Source organism: Ambystoma mexicanum, chromosome 12, assembly GCF_040938575.1.
Source record: "Ambystoma mexicanum isolate Mex_15411 chromosome 12, UKY_AmexF1_1, whole genome shotgun sequence".
Classification (NCBI taxonomy): domain Eukaryota; kingdom Metazoa; phylum Chordata; class Amphibia; order Caudata; family Ambystomatidae; genus Ambystoma; species Ambystoma mexicanum.
Window position 1 is genome coordinate 1,090,981,402 of NC_090936.1, and position 16,962 is coordinate 1,090,998,363.

The following is a 16,962-nucleotide window of genomic DNA, read 5'->3' on the forward strand; positions in this document are numbered from 1 at the left end:
AACAGAACCCCACCGAGGGCACACAGCAAATAATTCTTGCCTTGAGAAAGACCTTATGGGTCGAAACACGTGTCGGCTGACCAAACTTGTACACCAAGTCCTAAATAGTGTTTCTTAAAACACAAATATACCTATGGAATGAACCACTAACATATCACGATGGGCCAGTAGGCTTTTATTTTACAGACATATTCGAATGAATAGCTCATGTGCAAAGTGCCTTTGGAAATTAACAATGTTTTAGAGTGCTTAGAAGTGGTCGGTCTGAATGAAGCGCTATATAAATCACCAAATGATATATTTGATATATCGTCAACCAACAGAATGTTTTATTCTGTGACTTGCAGGCCCCTATAAATAATGAGAGCAGTGCAACTAACTACCAATCATAGAATGCCAAGTGATGCTGACTTTAAAGACTGGACTGGAAGCAGGAGTTACGGGGGAATGCTAATGGCAGCTATTTACAGATCACTTTAACCTACCTTTAGTTGAATGAGTGCAATTGAAGTGAACAAGAAAACCACAACTCCCAGAATGCATTAGTTTGAAGAAAAAAGGTCGAGGTGACATGAGACCATATGTTAACGCAAGGAGAAAAAAAGCACGCTACAAGTCAAGTTGCAGACAAATTCTAAGCAGCATATTAAACACATGGGTTGTTTGTTTTAAATACTTGCTATGTGTTTCTTTTTAATTCCGAAACGAATTACATTTTTAGTATTATTAAAAACAGATGGCTGCAGGCCACCGGAACATCCGTTTTCCATTGTGCGTTTTTTTTTTTACAAACCTTTACTATTCGATGATTAATTCTAAATTGCTCATTTGAAGTTTGCATGCACTCAGACTCCCAGAATGCATTCGTTTGTTGATTTACAAGACGGGAATGGAATTATATTTTTCTGGTTACATGAGATCATTTAGTCAACTTACGTTTTTGATAAACTAACTTTGGGTTATCTAAATATACACATATGCACCGTAGTTTGGTTTTTCAAAGGCTTTAGCAGTCATTCCACAGATCGCTTTGCGACCTCTGCCGCTTTAACCTCTGAGACCCTGCCGTTTCTCCAGGTGGCGCCATTTTCACCAGGATTATAAAGACTTGGGAGGGAATTAGAGGCAGCGCACGAAGGATTGTTGTCGGAACTTTGCAGGTGTAACTTTGTTGTGGTAGTTTACAGCATGGTAGGTCTGAGCAGGACTGTTTAAAAGTCACGGGTGTGTGCGTTTTGCAAGACCCTATATTAGTTTCGAGACTGCAGTAAGTTGTTTAAAGGATTTGCATAGTTCACAGGTCCGTTAATACGTTTTTGTTGGTCTTTGCTGGTTATGTGCCTAGCCGAATTCAGCATTTAGCGTTTAACCAGCCCTGCAGGTTTAGCTGGTGTGCACCCTGTCGTTTACAGCTTCGATTTCCCCACCCCCTCTGCCATAGCTCCCAACTCACACGCTGGGTGTCACCCGCCTTGTAAAGGGCTGACTCACCCGCCAAGCCTCCTGCACGCCCATTCATTTCAATGGGCGTCTCACCCGCCAAAAACAAAATCGGGTGATTTCACCCGCCTTTGCAACAGAAATGGTTGAGAGCTATGCCTCTGCTTTTGTCCAAAAAGGTGGTCCATTAATCGGGGCGATGATCTCTCTCTCTACCCCCTCCCCCCACCTCCCTGTAGTCACATTTAATGTAATCACCGAGTGTATTTCTACCCCTTCCTTCAACACTGCATCTTTCCACAAATCCTTGGCAGTGGGTGCTAAGCTGCATCCAAAGGAAATGTGTTGCTAATTAGAACTACACTTCCCAGAATGCTTTATTGGGTTGCATACGAGATCAGAACGCGGGATATGGCGTCTCGGGACGTGACATGGTCGCTGACCCGCGTTATGTTGCCACCTTTCTTTGCTGAATGAGCTATGGGGTTAAGCCCAACTTTGATGTATTAGGTAATTTAACCGTGCAAGCAAAGGTTTGTCTCTCGTAAAAATTTTTCTCTTGCATGTACACGTATTGTATACCGACCTCCCGTGCCAAGTAAATGGCGTCACGTTACTGTCTTTTAGTTCTAGTTTTGCGAACTTGCATCTAGGATTGTAATTGGCGACCCTTTTTTAAGTCATTTATTTTCAATGATTCTGTCAGCCACTGAGAAAAACACATTTTAAAAAAGAGGCGCTAATTATGATCCTAGATGCAACTATAATGCAGTAACGTGACGCCAAACTCCTTAACTTTGAAAAGGACAGTGCCAGTACACCTGAGCAAGACTGCACTGGCGCTGATGCCAGTACACCTGAGCAAGACTGCGCTGGAGGAAGGCAACCGTTTGAGACGCCGGTAGCCTCAAGTAACTGAGTTCGAGTCCTCATCCGCTCAAATGGGTCTTCGTGTAACCCCCTCCAGAGGGTTCTTTTGCTTGGGTGGCACCTTACCGCATTCCCCCCTCCACCAAACACAGTTGCGACGAGGCCCCAATGTCACGCATGACCCTTTGAGCCAGTCTTGGTTTCTTGGGACTTGTAGTTTACGTGTGGGCCTAGAAGACCCTGGATGCAAAGTCGGGAGTGGGTCAAGGTGTGATGCAGGGCTGGGGCCACTTGGCAGTTCTGCCCCCCTTACTCCACGAAGTGGCAACCTTATTATTCATACTTCCTTCCTTTTTGCTCCTTGCCCCACACACCAATGGTCCATTATACCTTGTGGGATATAAACGTGCTTTTTCACTGGACCCCCTTGCATTTCACATGGTCCAGCCCTGTACTATCAGGTGTACTTGGCGAAGTGTAGCCGGGACGCACCCATGTCAATATGCCAGAACTGGCCCATCCGAGACGGGCCCGGCTGTCTTACCTTTTATTATGAGTAGACTTAAGGTTTTTGGGCTATTCCAGACTGCCTCCAAGTAAACTCTGAAGGACGTTGTCTTAAGGGAGGCTTTGTGAACCCGGGCAAAGGCATAGCCGGGCTTTTACCACTGTGGCTTACAGCCTGAGGAATGTATGGAAGGCCCTGGGCTTGTACCCTCAAAGTAAGGTGCATGACCCTCTTTTGCATGCTTTTCATAAGATGGATGTTTACTTACCAGCTCGCAAATGTACCCAGTGGAGACATTGAGCTGTACTACTACTATACTACGAGTTTTTATGAAGTGTTTATGAGGCGTTGGCTTCTTGTCTGGATTTTGGGTCCGTTGTCTCTCCTACCTAAAGACTTTGAGGACAGTAAGCCCGGTTTTAAGGACCAGTGTTGAGTCCTTTTGAAGCCAAGGGGACGTGTATATCCAAACGGTGAACATGGAGCGGGCGGACTAGGCTGCCTTGCGAGTTCTCTTTGCTGCCCTTGTGCGTGTTTGGTTCTACTGTCTCATCATGTTCTTTTGCCCTTTTTCATGCAGAGGGAGTGCATATCTATCCATGTCGGCCAGGCTGGTGTACAGATGGGCAATTCCTGCTGGGAGCTCTACTGCCTGGAACACGGGCTACTGCCCGACGGCACGCTACCTTCAGACTATAAGGCTGGGCTGGTGGACTCTTCCTTCGGGACCTTCTTCAACGAAACTGGTTCTGGAAAGCATGTCCCCAGAGCCATATTCATTGACCTGGAGGAAACGGTCATTGGTAAGTCGTGCACTTCATGGTGTAGAGAAATGTGTCCCATCTGCCCTGCTGGGAAAGTTTGCTTTTAATATGTAGCGGCTTTCTGTGGGAGTGGGGCTCAATTTGATCATAAGCCAATATTTACAGCCCATGATCTTCTAATGGACATCTTTCTTTAGTACTAAATCTGTAATTTTAATTTACTTGGCAGTTACAATCTTGAGGCAAGATCAGTATCCCTCTGGGTGTGGCTGAGTGGCCACAGCATTGACTTGGGCATGGTGGGTGCCATGGCTGGGCACTTTTCCCCCTTTGAGTCCATCCCATTTAAGGGAGTGGCTCCTACATTAATCTGTGTTCTCTATTCAATTTGGTGCTCTGCTTCGTCAGGTCCATACCCAGGCTAAAGACATTGACCTCTTGCTCCAAGCGTCACTCTAGGTGCAAGTTGCTGAGAATGACAGTACCACACAGTATGGTGTCAGACTGCGATTGAGTGTAGATGGGCAGCGCGAGTTGATCACTCACCAGAAAATGGCATATAACCTACCCTTACAACGCAATCGCCAGTTTTGTGGGCATAAGCATAAAGAATGCACAAAGGGCCCAGGTTCAGTCAACTGGAACCAGGCCAATGCCAAAAACTACCAGTAGTAAATGTGAATGAGTGAAAACCCTCAACCCCCTCACACTCCACTCCCTCCACCCCCCCTCCCAACAGGACAGTACAAAATTTTCTTTTTCTTCTCCCTGAAATTACTATTTCTGTCTGGGGCTCCTGTACAAAGAAGCTACAATGTCACTGTTGCTAAAGTGACGAAATGTAGCGGGTGCGAGGTTACAAAGGGTGCAAGTCACTGATCCTCAGTTGACAACTGTTATTTATGCCTTTACTCCCTTTCCCAATGCTTTTTATCGAATGTCTGACCACCTGCCACACTCACTTCATTGAACTGGGTCTAAGTAACCCCTTGATGTCTGAGACTATGCTTGAAGCGGATTCTCTTACAGGGACACCTATAGTTTTGCCCAGCTTGCAACAGGGGTGATTTGCTGCAGATAGTGTATTGGCATCTTTTTCAGTCTGTGCCATCCTTAAAGGCGTAGTTAACTCAATCTTTTTCTTTTAAAAGATGTGCCATAATAAAGAATATACATGCAATATTTTATTTTAAAAAAAAAAACATTCCTATGTAAAATCTTCGGCAAAAGAGCTTTAAAGTGTGTATGATGGAGGCGTCCATTTTGTGAAATGAATAAGCCTCCCTCTGCTCTAGTGGCAATAACCAGGCAAAAGCCTGCTACTGGGAGCTTTTGCTTATTACTGCCGGAGGGCAGAGAATGTGAGGCTACAGCCTGCCAGCGTTGTATTGATGATTGCAGTTAAGTTTCCAGGGCTCCCCCCTAGCCTGGAAACAAAGTACCAGCAATTAGGATTATTCCACTGCCCACGGATGCAGCAGAATATTAGTAATTGCTGTGATAAAATCAAGTCACAATTATTAATACAATGCTGGCTGTAGCCTGCCAGCATTCTGTGATCCCCAGCAGCAATAAGCAAAAGCTCCCTGCGAGAGTAGAGATAACATACGCACAGGAGCCTCATTCATTTCACAAAATGGATGCCTTTTTTATTATGGCCCATCTTTTAAAAGGATAGGCATTGGGTGAACTACTGCTTTAAAGAAAAGATGGCTGCATATGCGTATTGGCACATTTGCGTAATCTGAAGAGTAAGAATGGGGATCAGGGAGAGCATGCTGGCCTGGTAAGGATTGGGGTATCCTCTACCTGCTTGGGGTGCTAATCTGCAGGTGATGTGATCCATACTCTATTTTGCGATGAAAGGGGTTCTTGGGTGATGCACAAGGAACTGGCAACTAATCCCTGCTACATCTCAACATATTACAGTAAATGCTGTAGTCCGCTTGGACCTTTTGTGCAACATTTCATATACAAACTTTCACTGCCTCAACTATTAGCTGCTGGTGCTTGTTGAGCAGGGTAAGCTTGGGGTGAGCCACTTCAGAGGTTGTAGTGGTTTGGGGCTTTCCACGGTCTCATTTGATGAGCACTTGTTCAGGCTAAGCAGAATTGCATTTACATCTTGTGAGATAGTCTGGGGTAAAAATGTCAAATCCAGTAATTTGCTTCCCAAATTCTCCACATGTTATGTTAATATTTATAGCGTGCATGACCGCCCAAAGGCATCTTGGCGTGAGGAGAAAAGTCAACATATTGGTTGACCTGCTGAGTTTTAAGAAGCCTAAACAGAAGGTGGTTCTGTTGCCCGAAGGTTAGGAGGGAGATATTGAATAGTTTCGCTGCGGCGAACGAAAAAGCTCGTCCGCCAACCCATGACATGTCAGAACTTTGGAATCGCCAGCAAGTTGGCATTGCTGGAGGGTAACATGCGTTATCGAATGTATTGAGCGTTTTCTCAGATATTCGACTCCCTGACCATCGCAAATCCGATGAACCAAGCAAAGGGATTTCAATGGAATCCTTTGGTTTACCGGCAACCAGTGTGGTGGAGTGGATCAACTGTGTCGATGTTGCTGACTGATCTAATGGAATTGGGGCCCTAGGGCCCTCACTCTTCCATCAACTAGCTGTCAGGTTGTTGTCACAGCCACTAGTACAATCCTGTGCATATTGGAAGGAGTCAGTGATTTTTTTTTTTTTTTCCAAAAGAGGACAGCAGAGGAGACACCAGAGACTCGGCAATTTCATACAGAAAATGGGAAGTGAAATAGGGTGGTAGTTGGGGCGTGGCTTGGACAGCCATGTAAAGGGACGTGCTCTTGTGGAGCTCAGCTGATCCTGCAATGATCCTGGAGAAGTGCATGCACGGGAACCGGCCGGCAGCGAAAAATAATGTCCATGCATGTGAAGATGATGGCTACACTCGCTGAAACTTTGACGCGAGTGGAGGGTGAGGACACTGAGTTATACTCGTCTGCTTGCCGCGGGGCCCCGAATTGGCGAGTGGAACAAAAATGGCGGCAGAGACAAAGAGGACAACAGGGGTCCCGAGATGTAGGTCTTAAAGCCCCTGTATCGAACTCCAAGACCAGCGATTAGAAGCAGACTCGTTTGCCCGGAACGCGCTGTTGCTTCACTGAGGTGGCGCACATCTGAAGGCACACGCACCCGGAGCTGGTACAACCTACGGACTGTACATTGCCGAGACTCGTCGAGCAAACTGGTAGCCGACGCTGGGCCCGCGGCGTAATCGGATCGAACGCCGGCGGAACCCAGGAAGATTCATTGTGGCAGCGCACCAATAAGGTGGCTGCGGATCCTGGGGCCAACGCGAACGAGCGGGTGGTGGTGGCTGCAGTTATCACAGCACAGCGGATTGACCCTGTATACACAGGGAGATGAGAGAAATCCCATAGAGACAGACGACACATCAGCTCAGGCCAGTTGTGGAGGCCGATGCGAGACAATTGCTGATCCCGTGACACTCGGCCCCTCTGGGCCCGGGCATTGTGGGCCGGATGGCCTAGTGATCACGGAAGAGGGGGGAACAAAGGGAGTGCGGCGAATAGGTGAGCGCACTGGCCACGGAAGGAACACGACAGAGACCGGGCCACAACACTGAGGGTACGAGCACGTGGGAGGACACGGCCCACGCTGGGCGTGAGGGAAGAGACAAGTACATACTTGGCCTGCTGAGAGTGGTCCGTGACCACGCGGACCTTTGTGCGGAGAGAGGCACGGCAGGCCCTCGCCCAGTTAACATAGCAGGATGTCCTTTAAAGTGGTTAGACCCAGGATCCGACAGTCCACAATGGAGGCCTACGCCAGGTCGCCCCCAGAAGCGGAGGGGGGCAAGAGCAAGGATACCCCCACGGCAACGGCGGAGACACCGGGCACGATCCAGGAGGTGCTGGCAGCAATCGCAGACTTAAAGGTGGCTTGGGAGACTAAGTTCGGCCAGGCAATGAAAGAGCTGCATGAGGGCCTGGACCTCAAGATCAGAGCGGTCCAGGAGGAGGTGAACCTGCTGAGACAGGACGTGTGAACGATTGCGGAGCACAATGGGGCCTTAGAGAAGGAGATGGCCCTGAACATGGAGGCGTACACCGCACATGGAAAGGAGCTCATGTCCTTGTGCAATGGGTAGGCAATCTGGAGGACAGTGCTGAGCAAGCAGAAGGGCGCGCCAGACGCAATAACATCCGTATAGTGGGCCTGCCGGGTCAAACCCCACACAATACGTGGAATCCATGCTTTTACAGGAGATAACGGGTGGGGTGCTGACCCAGGGGTTTGCAGTTGAAAGGGCGCACAGGGCCTTGACAAGGAGACCGCCCCCTGGAGCCCTCCCGCGGACGCTGATCGCAAAGATCCTGAACTATCTGGATCGGGAGAAGATCCTCGAATTTTTCCGGAGGGGAGGAACGACTGAAAAGGGTTCAGCAAAAATCATGGCCTACCCGACTATACGCTGCTTGTACAGCGTAGTAGGATGAACTTTGGATCGGTGAAAAGAGGCTGAAGGACGCAGGCCATCGCTACATGTTGCTCTACCCAGCCAAGTTAAAGTGTTTTATAAGAAAAGATCCCTTTTTTTTCGAGACGCCGACCGAGGCAATGGATTGGCTGGACATGCAGGGCCGACCTCAAGAACTGGATGTCCAGATGGGAGCTGCAGGAGATGAGTAGCAGACGGCTGTGGCACCTAGGGTGACATGGCCAAGACATTGGGACTTGAATATAGAGTTGTATTAAGCTTGTGGGGAGTGTGTTGTAGTATCAACTGGCTGGACCCGCTGGACGCACCAATCCTAAAATAGATGACTGGGAGCTCCTAGGAGGCATCCCTTGTACCCAATAGTAATATACTTGGTGACGCCCCGGGGGGTCCTAGTCCTCGGCGACGGGACAGGACCAGACGCGGGTGGGCCTGAGATCAAGGGATGGAGCTGGGCATTTGTTGGGGTGGGGCAGGGTGGGGGGAGGGGCTGGGTTGTGTGCAGTGGATGGGAGTTGGGGAACAGGGAGGGGGGGAAACAGTTGAGGGAGGTAGAAGGGGGAGAGTCAGAAAACAACCATCAAGGGAAGCATTGAAGGGAGAGGTGGGTTGGGAACAAACCGAGTAGATGGCATCGGGTAATCTCAGAATTGTGACCTGGAATGTACAGGGCCTTAATAGCTATCTGAAACGTAATAAAGTGATGCTGTATTTAAAAAGGATGCACATTGATGTTGCCCTGCTGCAGGAGACTCATCTCACAAGGGAGAAGTTGGAGGTTGTCAGGCGAAAATGGAGGGGACATGTTGTGGGGGCTATGTATTCTGCGTACGCTAGAGGGGTTATCACTTGGGTGGCGCCGCATGTGCTGCTCCAGGTGCTTAGCTCAACGGTAGACCCAGAGGGCAGAATGGTCCAGGACTCCTGGAGAACAGGGAAGTGCACATCATAAATCTGTACGCCCCCAACCATGATACAGCGGCTTATTTCAGGTCCCTTTAAAGCAAAATTAGCCCCCTGGCTGGGGGAGCGGTGGTGTGGGTAGGGGACTTTAATTGCACCCTGAATCCCAAAATGGATGGGTCAGTCGATAAAGCGGGGAAGCCGGTGCCCAAAGAACTGGGGACATTGTTAAAAGATCTAGGCCTAGAAGACGTGTGGAGGAGGTTGCATCCAATGGATAGGCAATACTCGCACTATGCAGCGCCACATGACCTGCACACAAGGCTAGATTATGTGTTCGTAGCGGCTGAGATAGCGGGAGAAATGGGTGGGAGCGGAATACAAGGCCCAGGTACTATCCGACCACTCTCCTTTGGTAGAGTGGTGACACCAACCCCCCCCAGAGCGCGGATCCCCACATGGAGACTTAGGACTGAGGCATTATAAGATGAGGGATTCCGGGAGGATTTGAGGGAGGCCATCAAGGAATATTTTGATATAAACACAGGCAGTGTGCGCTCGGTTGGAACAGTATGGGAGGTTTTCAAGGTGGTGGTGCGTGGAGTAGCCATTTTGAAAACTAAAGGGCTCCAGGGGGGCATCAAAAGGAAACTTCAGGAAAGGGAGCTGGAGGGTCTTACACGACATGAGGATACCGCCCGGGAGAATAGCGATAAGATAAAAGACTTACAGTTAACCTGCAGTGGACTCTGGGATAGGCTATGTAGACAAAATTACAAGAAATACACGGCGAGGCTACACGCAGGGAGCGATAAGCCGGGCAGATTGCTGGCCTGGCTGTAGAGTGAGACCCCCCACACAGTGATCAGTGAGATAAGGTATGAGGAAGGTCGCATCTGTAATACCCAGGAGGGGGTGAACTAGGAGTTCCTCAAGTTTTACAGACACTTATATGAGGACGCAGGGGAGGATAGGAGTCAAGACATACTGGACACGTTGGAGGACATGGAGCTGCCCACCCTGGATGACCTAGAACGCGTGGAACTGGACGCCCCTATCACCTTGGAAGAGCTGGAGGTGGTGATCCAACATTTGCCCACGTGTAAGGCATCCAGGACGGATGGGTTGCCTAGTGAGTTTTATAAGACTTACAAACAGGAACTGCTTAAGCCACTGCTTGCCATGTTCAACAAGGCCTATGAGCAGGGGAAACTGCCATTGTGCCTTCGCGAGGTGATCATCCCACTCCTGAAACCAGGCAAGCTGGCCGTGGAGTGTGGGTCTTACAGACCCTTGTCCATGCTGAATCAGGACAGCAAAATTCTTCGGCAGTGCTGGCCAATAGGCTGAAGAGGGTGATCGGTAAGCTGATAGACCCAGACCAGACGGGATATGTCCCCGGCAGGAACATTAGATAACCATAGGAGGCTACACCACATCATTGACCACACTGGGGAAGATATGGGTGAGCTGGCTATCGTGTCGCTAGACGCGGTCAAAGCCTTTGACTCGGTGCAATGGCCTTGGTTGAAAGCAGCCCTGAGGGGATAGGGAATGGGACCTGGATATATCGGGTGGGTCCAGTTGTTATACAGCACCCCGGTGGCGAGAGTTAAAACGGGATCCATAATCTCAGATACTTGGCAACTCAGCAGGGGGAACCAGACAGGGATGCCCCTGGTCACCCATGCTATACATTCTGGCATTAGAGCCGTTGGCAATATGTCTGAGGCAACAATACGGGGAGGTGGGGATTAGTACAGTAAGTGGTAGACACCTGGTATCGCTGTATGCAGATGACCTCCTTTATCTGCGCTATCCGGAGGAGAACCTGCAGTATGTGCTAGAGGTGATGAACCAATACGCCACCCTCTCGGGCATATCGTGAACCCTAGGAAGTCCCCTTGGGTAGATATAAGAATGTCCCATTACAGAGGCTGCCTAGCCTGCCGATACCATGGCAGACTGAGACATTTAGGTATTTGGGAGTAAATATTTACCACAAGATCGAGGCGGAGCACGAACACAATACGGAGAAAGCATTAGAGGGAGTTAAGAACAGGATGGTGTTTTGGTCTAGATTGCCCCTGACTATGATGGGGAGAGCGGCCTTGCTTAAGATGGTGGTCCTGCCTAGACTCCTGCATTTCTTTGTGAATGTCCCGTTTTTGATTCCCACGAGCCTATTTGTGAGACTTCATAGCGTGTGCAGGGGCTTCATATGGGGTAACTCCAGGAACCGAGTGGCCCTGTGGAAACTCCAGAACCCATGTGACAAGGGGGGCATAGGCCTGCCAAATTTTGAGCTTTATTATCTGGTGGGGCAGCTGCTGTACGTGGCTGTCGACTGAACACTCGGTGGAAGCCAGGCTTCTGCGGGAAGACTCGGCCCCATACATTTTGAATGAAGTGGTGTGGTTACAAAAGAACAAACTGGTGGGAAAAGGGCGGCTATTGAGGCTGGGCTGGGAGGTTTGGCTCAGAACGTGGAGAATGATGGGTGACATAGAGCCATTCTCTCAGCAGGCCCCGCTGGTGGCACTCTGTGGGAACGACTCACTGTTCGAAGCGGTCCGTAGATATTGGGAACCGGTAGGCCTGGTCACCCTTGGGGACATATGGCAGGAAGGGGAGGCATTGGAATTTCAGAGGTTGCAAGAAGAGACAGGGGTGCATAGAGGCCAGTATATAATCTACGCTAGGCTCATGAAACGAGTTAGGGAGAGATGGCCGGAGACAGTGCTAGTGGGATGACCCTGATGCCTCCCTGGAAACGATGTATGATGATTTGGAGGGCGGGCACAAAATATCTAGAATATACGAGCTTCTAAGAGTAAAGGCAGGGAAGGAGCTGCTTCAATTGAGGCAGGACTGGGAGGAGGAAGTAGGAGGACCCATGACAGATGGGCAATGGGAGAGAGCCCAAATAAAAAGGTATCCCGGAATGCGATCCAACAACTCCAATTGTATGTCACTCGCAGGGCTTATCTGACTCCCGGGAAAATTGCAAGGTTTGGAGGCTCGGCTACGCAGAAATGTCCCAGGTGTGGGGAGGTGGAAGCGGGGCTGCTACACATGTCCTGGGCTTGCCCGGAGGTCACAGATTTTGGGATGAGATTAAAACTAAACTGGCTGGTGGGGGAGTGGAGCTGAACGTGGGATCATCTTGGCCATGCATGCTCGGGATTTTTCCCAGGCTACGGGATTTAAAGCACATAAGCAAAATGAAGGACTTAGCCTACATCCTGACCAAGCGCAGGATCGCAATGGGCTGGAAGGCTGCCCACAGACCCAAGGTGGAGCTATGGTGGACGGACCTTCTCAGATGGGCGGAGGCGGAACCCGTAGTTTGGTTTGAAGCGGTTACTAGGGGGAAGAGGGGGGGAAGTAGGGCCCTTGTTGGCCTGGCGGCAATTGATGACCTCTATGGCAAACCCTCACCAGGACAATAACGTATTAGAGGACTCGGATGAGTGCACAAGCACTGCGATACCTGATAATGCTCCCATAGATGACATGAGTGTGCCAGCTCTAGTTTGTGAGGGGTGGGGGAGGACGGAGAATTACACTCTATAATGTGATGGTTTGATGCTGATTATGTACGTCCTAAACAGTTGTAATGTGTGTTATTTTGGTTTTATTGAAAATAAAAAAAAATAAAAAAAAATAGGGTGGTAGTTGGTCAAAACAACTGGGTCGAGGTCTTCTTCAAAAGTGGAATCACTGTTTCATTTTTTCGGTTGATTCGGAATTAGCCCAGTCTGACGGGAGATGTTAACGGCATACGTTTCCCAACATATAATATCGGGCATTATGGATATCCAGATGGCCAAAGGTATCGGAATGGAGGGGGTAGCGGATGCAAGAGCAGACTGCCAATAATACGTCAAATCCTGGGAAGCTAGCTCACATCGAGCTGGGCATAATGGCTACTGGAGGGACAGGTGACACAGGTCTGATATACGCCACAGTAATATTTTTGTATATCTGCCACTTTAGTAGAAGAGTCTGAAGGAGAATCGCAGAAGGCTTGAGAAGAGGGGTGGGGGGCGTTTGGCAGTAAAGACTGGCAAAAGAGAATGATTTAACCACTGAAGATCCTTCTAGTTAAGGGCCTACTCCATCTTTTAAGTAAAGAAGCTTTGTTTGGATACTCCGATAGTCCCTCCGTAAGTTTCATAAACTCCATTTCAATAATGTCATCGGACCAACGCCATTTGCGCTCAGCTTGTTCAACTTGTAGGTGAAGAAACTTCCCGGAACCAAGGCCGAGTGCTGATTTGGTAGGCGCTAAATGGTTAGCTACCTCATGAGTATTCGTGAAAGGGAGGACAAACTGATATGTGGGAGACTCCTACATTTGTCAACAACTAACAGCAACAAACAGCCAGGATCAATTAGCCGCCAGTTCGTTTCAAGGACTTTGGAAGATGCTTAGTGACCGTTCCAGATCCAAGTATATGGAACCGTATGAGCGAGTGATCAGACCAAATGACCGGATGATTATATTTAACCCTAGTACTAGCGGTGGCAGAAGAAAGTGCATCCAAGATGCCACTTTTTTATGTGGGTATGCTCCAATATAAACTGGCACAGGCTCCAATATAAACTGCCAGTTCTACTCTCTAGCCTCACAGAATTGGAACAGAGCTGGAGGCAATTGTGCATCACCTCTCATATTCAAGTCACCCAAAACCACTAAAGTAATGTATGTAAGCTGTAAAGCAGCCACATGACCCAGAAAGGGAGTCATGAAGGTGGTATAAGGAGGCCTATATAGCAGAAAGTGCCATCTTACTGAGGGATAAAGTGCAGCGTAGTAGAAGCACTTCCGTTTGCAGTCAAATAACATTTTTATTGATTTTAACGGAAGCAATGCCACCGCCCACCTTTGGTGAGTTGCGGTCACACCGAGTAAAAGACACAGAATAAGACCATATATCACCAGAATAGCATGGTACAGAATCGACGAAGCATGGGGTCAAAACAGAACTGGCATGCGACACCATAGGGCTGGCATACTACCCTATCCACCTCGGCACAGTCCATCGATGTTCTCCCAAGAACGTTTTTGGTAACCATGCACCAGGAGGGCGGGGAGCCAATTGGGCTTCCTTGCAGAGAACTACCTCCATGCACTCCTAGACCGCCCTGTGCCTGGATGAGCTTGGACGGGCTTCTTTGGCACAACTTCGGGGCAACGGGCTCTTCCCCCCCCCCCCCTGTGCTGTCTGGTTGGTCTGCACATTTACAGTGGATATATTAATGGAGCCAATCTGTGTGCACTGCCAGTAGGCAGCAAAGACAGACTGCTTCCTGTGCATGCAACAATGACAGACCTGTAACCAAGAACGAGCCTCTGTGTACTGTTGAGGCCAGGCACCCTCTGCCACGAACTGGCATACAAGGAAAATAAAATATTAATTATAAATAAACTGCTACAAGGTAGCGTGTGTGAGGATGTCACGCGCCACAACATGGGTAATGGACCAGTGCATAAAAGTAAAGCAAATTGCGTAAAACAACAAAGATTTTGAAACAGTGCTGCAACACCAAACTTTGTCATCCGATGGCGTTCAGACAAGCAATAAGCTCCTAATCGGCCAATCCGTGTGAACTGACAGTATGCAGCAAAGACAGACTGCCTCAGGTGCATGCAGCACACCATTGCTTACTCGCCAATGGCTAGCTGCGAGGCCTGCTATATTTTTGAAGATCTGATTTGCCATCTGTCTCTGGGAGGATAACCTAAAACTCCTGCATGTTCAAGTTTCTTTATTTCCTTGTTTACTTGTAGTTGGTTGCTTCTAGCTAACTGTGCCTTAATTGTGTTGGAACATTGTCAACACGAAGGATACCCGGTCACCCTCTCCTGGGTTGTGAAGAGCAGGGCAATTTGGGGAGGAGCAATTGTTTGGAGTGGAAGGGGAAATGCCCTTTTCATACCCAAGTTAAGAGCGAGCGAGTGAGTTTGTGCTGGAATGGTAATCTCTACCCAGTGTTGGCATGCTGGGCTCTGCTATGCTGCTCCCTGCCTTCAGGACACTTGTAAAACCCAAAGGCGTGGGAGGTGGGTAGATGATGCCACAGGGAGTGCTTCTTCAGTCTAGTGATACTGAGGGGTGGCAGATGCCAGGCCAATGGGATAACACGCAGTTCTCTTGGACAAATACATTGGCCTCAGCTTCACCCTATGCCATGGCTTACAAATATCTTAATGTCCATTTGGAGTGTCTGTGGTCTATACTTTATCTACAGCCTAGGTAACTTGGAAGTTGTAGGGGGTGGAGGGGGAGATGTGTATGTGTCCAGTGGCCCTGGGTGCCCTAAAGTTGAGTCTCAAAGTTTGGGGTTGAAACACTGTATCCGTGGTGGCTAATGATGTATTGTAACCGGTATCAGGTGATCTTATCCCTATACAATATATATATTTGCCGTAAATAATATCGCCGGGAAAAGGTTGCAGCGATATTATATATATATATATATATATATATATAGGCAAAAAAGGAAAAGTTTGGGGGTTGCGGGGGTGTCCCCCGCATATTCCATGCAATAATGTCGCCACAAACAGCAATTTTTCAGTGATATTTTTGCATAGAGAGATTTTTGTAGTGACATTACATGGAAACTTAGTATGCACAATGTCTTAGATCTGGCCACCAACTCCCACAGGGAAACTTCAAAAGTTGGCTCCCTTGATCTGGGGGAGCGGGTCCAGACAATCGCGAGGCTGGGAAGTAGATGCCTGGGTTACATTCCTCTCAGGCTGCCTGCCATAACACTCCACTCGCCACTTTTTATTTGCATTGGTATCAGTCCAAGGTTGCAGTTCTGTTCCTCCTTACTCGAGCTGTTCTCCTGCACCACACTCTCGGCTGCCACAGAAAAGGTAAATTGGCCGTTTTTCTATTGTGACAATCATGGTTTTGTAGATTTTTGCTGCTCTAGCCGCACACACTTCCTTCCTTTTTTAAAAAAAAAAAAAAAAAAAAAAAAAAAAAACTGCCTCGGAAATTGACCCATGGCGTCAATGGCATTAGCCCCCTATGTTTTGGGACTCGGTGCTAACCGCTCTAGGCACCTGCCATAACTTCACTTTATACAGACTTGGGCTCGCAGGCTGCTACCAGAGAACAGTCCAGACCTCTGCGCTTGGCCCTATAGTATGGGCAGAAAATGCTAGAGGGCTATGTACTCCTTAGGAGTATATTAATAATCGTTTATTCAAGGTTGCAGGGGAGACTAGGACAACCTTGACAATAGTCGCTTAGATAAAGTGTCCACAGCTGACTGACTCTCCGTCCCCTGCACACGCAGGTCCTGGAAAACCACAGTAATTGTGAAAAAAATCATTTAGTTCAAACTGCGATTCATAAAAGCACTTATTTTTTTTTTTAAACTTTTCCAAATTGATCATAGTTTCATATAGAGTGGTCTAGTATAGTGGGTCCATAGTACAATGAGCTCTACGCATTTCGGGAAATAGCTATCCCTTCTTGAGGAGCAAATTAAAGTTCAATTAGCCATATTCAAAAATGTATTACTTCAAACTCCAAGGTGTTCTAAAATGTGAGTGGGAAAATGTTTAAATCTGTATATTCCAAAAATCAGTATGTAATAGGATTATTGTGTTTTAGTACTTAGAATTTCACAATCACCTGTGTCTTGGGCTGGTTTGAATTGAAGTTCAGCCTATCTCAATGATCCATTCCCATAAATCTGTACTTTTAATCTTGTGGAGAGTAAAGTAATGGAACTACTGTCTTTAGAGTATTCGGGTTTCTATACCAAGTATATGCACCAATACATTACCTGTTTGCTAATGTCCGGTGGACAATTATGTAGATCGACTGTTGATGTACCCCGTGTTAAGCAGTTGTAATGTAATCTATTAAAAGTAAAGTTGATAAATCAGTGTCCACCGCATTCAACATAAAATATTGGATTTATAAAGTGCTCAAATGGTACTTCAT

General features: G+C 48.0%; 1 protein-coding gene across 1 annotated transcript in view; it reads left to right on the top strand.

Moving 5' to 3' along the window:
* The first annotated feature begins 1,078 nt into the window (after positions 1-1,078).
* Positions 1,079-16,962, top strand: part of LOC138514267 (tubulin alpha chain) — a 28,564-nt gene continuing 12,680 nt past the window's right edge. The window contains exons 1-2 of the mRNA XM_069629637.1: positions 1,079-1,191; positions 3,399-3,621. Coding sequence (XP_069485738.1) covers positions 1,189-1,191; positions 3,399-3,621 — 226 coding nt within the window. The 5' untranslated portion in view covers positions 1,079-1,188. The remainder of the gene's footprint in view (positions 1,192-3,398; positions 3,622-16,962) is intronic.